This window comes from Xenopus laevis, chromosome 2S (assembly GCF_017654675.1).
Source record: "Xenopus laevis strain J_2021 chromosome 2S, Xenopus_laevis_v10.1, whole genome shotgun sequence".
Lineage (NCBI taxonomy): Eukaryota > Metazoa > Chordata > Amphibia > Anura > Pipidae > Xenopus > Xenopus laevis.
Window position 1 is genome coordinate 133263241 of NC_054374.1, and position 10757 is coordinate 133273997.

General features: G+C 36.9%; 1 protein-coding gene across 1 annotated transcript; it reads right to left on the bottom strand.

Annotated features, from left to right (window-relative positions):
• Positions 1-296: 296 nt before the first annotated feature.
• On the bottom strand, positions 297-9852 carry endoul2.S (endonuclease, poly(U) specific like 2 S homeolog). The gene is given in 7 exon segments (NM_001110753.1): positions 297-456; positions 2708-2850; positions 5631-5737; positions 5973-6086; positions 7181-7383; positions 9128-9293; positions 9780-9852. Coding segments are annotated over 7 exon segments (918 nt in total). The 3' UTR covers positions 297-344.
• Between the last annotated feature and the right edge of the window lie 905 nt (positions 9853-10757).

Genomic DNA, 10757 nt, shown 5'->3' on the forward strand with positions numbered 1-10757 from the left:
AAATTTTAAAAAATTTTCTCTGTAATAATAAAACAGTACCTTGTTCTTGACCCTAACTAAGTTATAATGAATCCTTATTGGAGGCAAAATAATCCTATTAGATTTATTTAATGTTTAAATTATTTTTTAGTAGACTTAAGATATGAAGATCTAAATTCCCAGTTATCCTGGAAAACCCAGATTCCAAGTATTCTGGATAAAAGGTCCCATACCTGTATACATTGTATGATCAACAAAGCAACAATGTGAGATACACCAACCTGCCATGTAGAGTAAATAAATGGGCAGACACCATGTTTTCCATAGCTGCAGCTTTAATTTAAAAACATATTCAGATAATTTTCTTAAATATTGGGGTAAGAAGAAGCCACATATCGCTTTCCATTTCCATAAGTAGAGTTGGCCCAAGTGTAGGTTTGAATTTGGAAAATGGAGCCGCCCATCTTGACTGAGCACCTTGAATCAAAACAAAGTTAAAGTAAATGATAGAAAGGAAAATCAATAAGAAGCCTGAATCTGGAATAGCATTAATTCAAAATAAAACAACCCATTTTTACATTTCTGATCCCCATGGAGTCTTTTAGAAAAGCCCATCATCCATCCAATCAAAAAATATTAAAATCCTTATCAATTAAAATTGTGTTTTACCTTTATGTTAAATGTTAGTATGTTATAGAATGAGCAGTCCTAAGCATCTTTTCAATTGTTTTACATTATTTATTTATTATATATTTTTTTATTTTTTGCCTTCTTCTGACCCGTTGCAGCTTTAAAGTGGGGCTCACTGACCCTATCTAAAAAGCAAATGCCCTGTAAGACTACACATTTATTGTTATTGCTACTTTTTATTACTCGTCTTTCTATTCAGGCCCTCTCCTATTCATATTCCAGTCTCAAACCAGTGCATGGTTGCTAGGGAAATTTAGACCCTAGCTACCAGATTGAAATTGCAAACTGGAGAGCTGCTGAATAAAAAGCTAAATAACGTGAAAATAAAATAATGAAAAAATGAAAACCAATTGCAAATTGTCTCAGAATATAACACTCTACGTCTTACTAAAACTTAACTCAAGGTAAACAACCCTTTCATTAAAAGAGAATGAAAGCCTAAAAAACCAATATGGTTTTAAAAGAATTCAATTATATGTCTTGTATTGTATTTTCCCTTTCTATACTGTATATACTGTATTTTGTGAGTTGATTTCTACGCTCAGATAAGGGACAGCAGTTATAGCTTGTGACTATGTTCTGTAAATGAGCAAAAATTAAGATGGCTAAATGCTGGGGGCATAATCAGAGTCACAGATATTCACTGTTAAATGAAAACTATACTGCCGAACAATGTAGGTCTCTTTAAAAATATACTGCATAAAACAGCTCATATGTAAAGCCCTGCTTCATAAACTTTTTTCATAATAATATACCATTGGGTAATCCTAAATAGAAACCATTTTAAGAAACATGAGCCATCTCCTGGTATCCTATGTTCCACTTTGCACACAAACAAATCAAACAAACCATACATGTTAGGTCACATGAACCAATTAATGGACAGAGTTCTGTCATTTACTCAAACATTTCTTCCTGTTACAGTTAGAGCTGCAGTTTTTCTGGTCAGGCGATCTCTAAGGCAGCACAGAGAATATCATAAAATGGGGGCTCAAGAGAAAAGATGTAAAATGGCAATATTTACTTAAAATGTAAGTCTTAAATATATATTCCAGTTTGGTAAGATTCTTTAACATGCCACTTAATATGATATAAACTGTCTGTTGCTTAACTATACATTTTCGGGGGTTATAGATTTCCTTTAAAGGGCTCTGGTGTCATTAGGCTGGTGCAGAAGTTTAAAACAAAGGGTGTAACATTTCTGATTCTGACATTTAGTTCTCATTTAAACTGTATTTTTCTTCACTGTTACTTTTAGTACACCCAGTATTGTTACCTTTTCCATGATCTGTTAAACGTTACATGTTCAAATTGGCAATAAGTGTCTTTTCTTTTCATAGGTGACCAAAAAGACAAGATGGCTCATTTATGAAAGCAGCACAGTGTAAAAATTTACAGACAATGAAGTGTTTCCCCCCATAATTCCAGATTCTGCCACAATCAGAACCCAACTACTAAATTACGACCAAGTTGCTGTTCTCTCCCTCCATTGACACTTTTCTGGGGTTTATCTGCAGTTTACAACTTTTAGGAGAGTTTCTGTAGTGTAGTGCATTTTTAGGCTTTTTCAGTTAAAAAAGTCACCCTTTGAGGTCAAACGTGTGACCAAAACCCACCCTTAACTCATAACAGTATTACAGATATACAGTATATAAAAAAACATTGCTGTACCGGCCATAGACAAATATCTAGCGTTGCTGTCAAATCTCACCTAACTTTATTTTTAAATTTGAATTATAGGAATTAATAGGCATTCTCCCCAATTTTCAAGTGGTCTTTAGGCTGGGTCACCCAACCCACTCGTCTGGATCCCTCAATGAGGATGACAACCATACATCTTAGAACCCACAGTTCTACTGTCTGGTATCTGGAATTACATTGACTATTTTACACTACTCTATTCCCAACAAGTGCTTAACATGAACAATACATTATAATACAACTTTCACCTCCTTACAGGTAGGCTTAAGCAATAATGGCACCTATATTTTCTCTCCAAACTGAAAAGAAGTTCCTTTCTAAATTATAAGATACTTACAGGCTATCAGGGCGGGTAACGTAGCACAGGGTGTACATAGCAATATCAAACTCAGGACTACTGCCAATGAAGAAAGAGCCCAGGGTTTTCAGGTAAGTACTCCATTTCAATTGAAAAGCATAAATATCTGGATAACCATTCCACTGGAAAAAAAACATAGAAAATTAAAATTAATGGGGTGGCTCATCTATAAGTTATCTTTTAGCATGTTATTGAATGGCCAGTTTAAGCTACTTTTCGATTGGTCTTCATTATTTATTTTTGATAGTCTTCTGACTCTTTTCATCTTGCAAACTGGGGTCACTGGCCCCATCTAAAAAACAAATGCTTTGCAAGGCTACACATTTATTCTTATTGTGACTTTTTGTTACTTGTATTACTATTCAGACACTCCCCTAATTATATTTTAGTCTTTTATTTAAATCAGTGCATGGTTGCTAGAGTCGTTTGGACCAGATTTCTTAAATTTCAATCTGGAATGCTGCTGATTAAAAAGCTAAAAAACTCAAAAACCACAAATAATAAAAAATAAAAACCAATTGCACACTAAATACTAAAAGTATTTTGGCAAAAAAATGCCAAATAATGAATTGAAAATTATTCTGATGTTGCTCTGCTCAGGAAAGAGATCAGGAACCTCGGATGACATTTTTGGTGCTTTTCCTGAGCAGAGCAACATCAGAACATTTCTCTGTTTTCCTTCTGAATGTTTATAACTCTGACAATAAATTTACAGAAACTAACCAGCAGGTGACACTATTGTTACACAATTCATTATATTTGAGGTTTACAAACAGTGTGATAGCTTTGAAACAAAAAAAACAAGAATTAATGTAAATTGCAAAAGAACTTCAAAAAGCACACTGAATAATTTTACATAATTTTACTTATCCTTTTTACTTATCCTTTAAAAAAATAGAAAGCTTGCCCATATACTTACAATCATTAAAGTGCTTTTAAAATGCCACTAAATACTAAATTACTAAATACTGAATTACTGCCACTATATCATAACAAACCACTCATATGAACTAAATTCATATGAGTGAAGCTGAAGAATAATCTCTAACATTTAGACAAATTTGCCAAGGCAGAAAAACCCTGGCCTTTATGTTCCTGAATGTCTTGAACACTTTAGTTAGTGATAATTAAATAGTGATAAAGTTTGAACTCATACAGTGCAATGGCTCAAAGGGTAACATCTCAGCCTTACATCATGGGAGTCTTAAGTTTACTTCTGGCCTAGGCAGGTTTGTACGTTCTCTACGGGGCTAAATGGATTTAAAAAAAAATAGGCAGGTTAACTAACTCCTACTAAAATTGACCATATTGTGAGTTCAATAGGCACCTTTGATTGCAAGCTCCACTAGGGCAGGAGCTCAGTATTAATCTGTATAACTATATCGGTGCTAAGAAAATTCCCCAGTTCCAATTGTCAGTAAATAAATATAACTGAGTCTGATTTTTCATCCACATTTCCATAGAAGAATTAATGCATTTTGTTTTTTACCATGGCAAATGTAAAATATGATGAAAGGTTGCCACTCTGTGGTGAGACATTGAATGACAAGCACACAATGTATTTACCGTATATACCAGAGTATAAGCCGAGTTTTTCAGCATCCAAAATGTGCTGAAAAAGTCTACCTCGGCTTATACTGGGGTCAGCGGTACCCGACCCGAGTAGCTGAGATTGCAGTCACTTTTAATCATTCCTATACCAACAGTACACTTGAGGAGAGACTGCAATATCCCACAATGGCCTCTGTTGGTTATATGAAAGAATAACAGTGCGCCCTCTGTTGGTTATATGAAAGAATAACAGTGACTGCAATATCACATAGCACCCTCTGTTGGTTATATGAAAGAATAACAGTGACTGCAATATCACACAGCGCCATCTGTTGGTTATATGGAAGAATAACAGTGACTGCAATATCACACAGTGCCCTCTGTTGGTTATATGAAAGATTAACAGTGACTGCAATATCACACAGCGCCCTCTGTTGGTTATATGAAAGAATAACAGTGACTGCAATATCACACAGCGCCCTCTGTTGGTTATATGAAAGAATAACAGTGACTGCAATATCACACAGCGCCCTCTGTTGGTTATACGAAAGATTAACAGTGATGGCAATATCAAACAATATCAAACATGGTAGTGGGACAGTGGGACAATGCACACAGTAATCCGTTTGGCAATTCTCTGTCACCATCAACTTTGCAAAGAAGTCCGGTTGATCGCTGGGGGGGTCGCTTTGGCAGAATGTGCGCTGCTGGGAGACAGGGCTGTAGTTGTGTCTAGGCTTATACTAGAGTCAATAAGTTTTCCCAGTTTTGTAGGTAAAATTAGGTACCTCGGCTTATACTCGGGTCGGCTTATACTCGAGTATATACGGTAGGTAACCTTTAAAGGACACCCATTAATTTCCCCACTGGTCATGCAGGGTAATAGAGCCCTATAGATATGATATGTGCCCTTTAACCTTGAATGTATATATATCCTAGGAATGCACAAAATCAATTTGGTTGGTTACAAAATCCTCCACAAGAGATTTAGATGAACTAGGGGTAGGCAGAACAGGCAAATGCCTAGGGTGCAAAGCTGTAAGGGACACTAGGCACGTGCCTCTTCTGCTGACCCCAAGATCAGGATCCTGGAGGATTGCTAGATGAGCTCTTTTTCATGTTGCTAATTGCACAACAGACTTTATTGTCATCTGTAGCAAGCAGTGTTGAGGGGCGATGGTTACCACTACTGCCTTACAGTATCGGGGTCCTATGTAAAATTCTGGCCATGGTCAGTTTGTATGTTCTCGCTGAGATATGTGCGATGTCTCCAACTCTGCTCCACATTACTGGAAACCATGGATCCCGTTAAGCTCTAATAGTAGTCCAGCACTGTTTAGCTCATACTTACTACTCCATCAGAGCTGTAGCTCAGATAGTTGACTTGACCAGACTTCTCCAGCAGATAAAGCCTCACCCAGTTGTGAAGCCCTGATATCTTTCCCTTGTGGATTTCACCTGTTTAAACAAATCCCTGGGTTATTTTTTTTTTTATTTTTTTAGCAGCAAATATTCATTATTTAGGATTAAGTACAAGGTACTAGTTTATTACAGAGAAACGAGAAACATAAGGCCTATGGATGTTCTTGTCTCCTAAAACATCAACCTCCTGCCACACCAAGGCTAATGTGAAAAAGTATATTTTTTGATACAGTGAAGTTGATCAAATAGGTCGCAGTTAGTACCTACTCACCATGGAAAACATGCTCAAAGCCAGAAGAATCCAACGGGCCACTGGTACGGGTGTACAGACCAAACCACATCTCTTTAAGATCAGTCTTAAAGCTGGCAGCTGAGCTGTAGTACCCTGTCCAAGAATAAATCAGTAGAATTGATCTCCTCCACTCATATATTCAGCTTCAAATAGCAAATTACTACACAATGAATAAGATTTATAAAGCTACTTATTTACTGCCCCTCAGATGGAGTAAAAAAAACAGCAATAAACATATTGCTCTTACAGCGATAACAGGTTTAAGTCCTGCAATGGGCTGAGTTTGTTGGGAGGAGGGGGTGTTCCCCATAATTGGAGAGGCATGCCCTGGCAAAGTTTCCTATTGGCCAGGCATATTGTGTGAGTCTATAAAAGAGACGCTTTACTATCCCAGGCTTTGGGCTCCACTTTATCGAGGAGGATGAATGTTAAGCTATATTGATGACTTTTCCTGTAATAGCTTCCTTTATGTATCAGAGCCAGGCTTAGGCTAACTAGGAGAAATACTACCTTGATTATAGGGAATAAAGCAGATTCTGGAATACAGATATTCCAAAAAGAAATACAGCTTTGAGGGCCCTGTACTCTGGGGATGATCACTTGCCTTTGAGTCTTTTTATATAATAAACTAGGCTGTAGCAAGTAATGCCAGTCAGCAGCTGCAAGGACTAACAAGATTTAAGCTGTATTAAAAGGAACATAGTTCCATGGAAGGAGAGGGTTATTCTTCATCTACACAGAGCGCTAGTAATGCCCCATCTAGAATATACTGTACAGTTTTGGTCTCCTGTGCTCAATCTGGATATTATTGAATTGAAGAGGGTCCAGAGAAGGTCAACAAAGCTTGTTAAAAGTATGAAGATTGTGCATACTACAAGTTTATTGAAGGACTAGTCCGATTGACATCTTGGAGGACATTTTTCCCCCTCTGATGCAAATTATAGGTGCTTCAAATGGGTTTTTTTTCTTTCAGTTAGACAGGTTTTATGTATAGACTTAAAAGGCTGAACTTTATGGACGTGTCTTTTTTCAACCTAACTCCAACTTTTACAACTTATTTTGTAACTATTGCAAAACTTATGTTTAAGGAGCAGTTAAAAGAACCTATAAAAAAGTTCAATGCTTCTGATTTCTTAATAGCACAGAGTTCAGACCTCTATACCCTTGATTTTCAGCGCCAGCAGTACCTTTAGAGATGAAGAAGTCAGATAGTTTGGTGATGATTGAGGTCTTGAAGATCTCATCTATAAAAGCATTTTGCTCATTTACTTCAGCCGTGGGCACAGATTCTGCAGTGCCTGTTGTGTGGACATAATTATCAAGCAAATCCACAAGCCGGGCAAAGGTTGGGCGAGCAAACAGTTTGGCTTCATTCACATAATTAAATAACCTACAGGGAAGGATAAAACATGAGCATACATTTAGAATAAACTAGATGCAAATTACCTTAAGTGCTAAATTAAGAATGTACTCTGTACATATTCCTAAACTTGTCACTCACCAGATGTTGCTCATCCATATTACCTTCAGTCCAGCCCCATCTATTGAAGCACTAAACCCTGTTTATTGCTGAATCCCAAATCCTCATCTTTGGATTTAGGAGAATATCAATCCGAAGCCTCTGGTGCAGTGGAAATAGCGGATGGCTTTGCGAAGCATGCACACAAAAGTATACACACACTTGTGCAAAGCAAATGCGGCAAATTTTTTACTTTTTTTAAGGGTTTGGATTGGTTCAGCTAGGCACTTGGATTCATCGGAATCCAGATCCTGCTGAAAAAGGCTCAGATTTGGCTGAATCCTGAACCAAAAAAACAAGTAAGTCCACTGAATGAGCACACACTGTGGGAGAGGCACAGCTTGGAAGGATCCATTCTAAAGCATCTAATACTCCAGCTTAATGTCTTCCTACAAATTATATCCGACTAGAATGCTGAACATAAATGATACTAACCTTTATATTTACTATCCTAAGACAGTTAATTGCAATTTGAAAACATAGACATAGACTGTAACAATGCATGATGCACAGAATCCTAATGTGCAACCGCAACCCTGAGGTTATGTATGTATCTATTTATTTCATCAGCACTACAAGTTAATGTGTGTGCAGATAATGGCTGGTAAGTCTGAGTGCTGAGAAAACAGTAGCTGATCAACCCTACACCTTGGGTTAGTGATCACAACTTTTCCTTGTTTCTTCCACTATGGGATATGTCCGCATATATACAAGTTTTAAAAAGTTCTGCACACATTCAGGCTCAAGTTTTTATTTCCTGACAATTTTCTGAAATATACAGCACTTCATTTTGTATCAATAGTTAGTTAACACTTGGCACATCTGACAAAATTTAAACAAGGTCAAGAGCCAAGAGCTTATATATAATAGGCAAAAAATATGCTAAAACTTACTAAAACTTGCCTGATATCAGACAAGATGGAGAAATTGCTAGCTTATTAATATATGTTACATGCAATATTTTTTTTATTTTCAACATATTCTATTATTTCATTTCACTTTCAACATTTAATATTTATTGCAAAACAAGGCAATTGTCTAATGAGTTATTTGAGTACCTAGCCATGGGTAGTATTGTTTGGCTTCTATAGTCCTTTACACATCTATTAATGTACTATTAATATTTACAATATAGTTTCACTATTACAAACTTAGAAAGAACTTAGCTGTGAAAAAACAGCAGTTAGAATAAAGGAATATCGGTGACCTGTTTGGAGATGTATCTTTGAATAGTAGTAAAAGTCAAGACATGAATGCAATGCTAACACTCCTCATCCTTGCCTAAAATAGTATATACAGTATAGGTGCCCATTCTTCATCCTTGTAGCAAAATAAACCTAGAACACCCACACAGGCACTCTGAGGAGCAGCAAATCTATTTGTGAAGGGAAGCAGGGGCGGCTATTGCAAAGATAGTCCCACAATGGCTGTAGGGGTTATGGGTATAAAAATGTACTTTTTGCACCACTATCAGCCTACTGCTTAATTAACCAACAAACTCATAATACCCTCTCATACTCTTTAGCCAATCAAAAACAGAAAAAAATAATTCAGAGATTACATATTAAGGTGGTGAAAAATCTTTGAAAAAAAAAAATGTCATAAAGTAACTTACTTTTGACTGGCAAAGTCTGTTCCTGAGCTCGTCTGAGTGCTGGAGGCTTTGTATTGCAGATTCAGAGTAATGTCCCCACTAACAGCCTTGTTTGTATCAGCTGCATAGAACTGCTCAGCCAGACTCTGAATTTCAGCATTCGAAGCAGAAGCACGGACATCCTTCCCTGGAGAGAAAAAAACATACTGAAATATGAAGAATGGTGGAGTTGTGTAATGTTTAACTTCCCTGTATTAAACAACAAAGCAATTCTCTTGCAGTTTACATAGCTGTCCTAGATATTCCCATATGCTTTGGGTATTTGCTCCATGTACCGCTCTCTGGTTTTGTTCTCACGTTTGCTCTGTCAGCTGCAGCTTATTTCACTTGCTCACACTTACACCAAAGAATTAGCAAGGGATTCTGCAATGTAGCTTTGTCATCAGGAATCATACATAAAGTAACACAATAAATACAAAGTTGATATAAAAGAGTTTCCCACTATATTATAAATAAATGGCAGTATTTCTAATCAAAAGAATAAAAAAAACTTTAAAAGCTTCAGCAATATGATCAAGAAAAAGTAACAGTATTTATCACAAACCACAAATGCACACTACTATATGCAGTAAATAACCCAAGCATTCGTAAATCATAAAAAAAACTATCTCACTAGGTTCAGGCAGGATGCTGGCTCCAGAAATCAGAGAGGGCAGAAGGCACAAGAAAACAAAATAGACCTTCATTATGATAAGCAGAAGGTTCCCTTTTCTAATGGTTTCGCTGCACTTATAAGTGGCTTTTAAAGCTTCTCTGTATCAGTGACATCATGTAGGCGGCTCACACAGACTCCTCCTACACTTACTGTACATTATATACTAAAATGTTTGTAAACGCACAGTGTATGTCACTGGCAGACCAAGTGGGCACATTTCCTAAAGAAACATCCTCCCCTATTACAACTATTTGTAGTAAAATATGATTTTATTATCATGCATTTATAGAGTACTTACATATTCTTTTCCAATGTACAACAAAAGGGTGTCATACAAATGGCAGAGTGGCTTGGCTCAGTAAGAGCATTTGGTGAGGTGTGTGGTTCAAGCAGTGTCATTTATTATGGATTGGAGTAGTGACATTCTATGGAGGAGAAGGTCTGGGGAGTCAGGACTAACTTATAGTAACTGGGATGTTGGAGGGAGGAAGGGAAGCACTTTTTATAAGCATTTCTGTTTTAGACAATTTAATCTAATTTACTAGTTATTGATACATTTATGAGGGCAGATTCACCAAAGGGCGAAGTGGCTAACGCTAGCGACTTGCAGGGATGTCGCCAATTCACAGGCACAGGCGTTAATAATTCGCACTCTAGAAGCAGGCGAATTTTCACTCTGGCGAACGATCTTTACTCTGCAAATTCACTAAAGTGCAGATTTAATGAACGTTACCTTTTTCGCCAGAGTTTACTTTGCCACCTCAGACCAGGCGAAGTGCTAAAATGAAGCTAGATCTTCCTCAATCTTCTGTCACTTACATCATATCCTGTCTGCCGAAAATGCATTAAAGTTCAAAAAACACTGGTGACTTTTCCTTTTTTTAAGCGGGATTGGCTGCACAAGTCCTAACTTTTACTTTTTTTGGGTGACCGGGT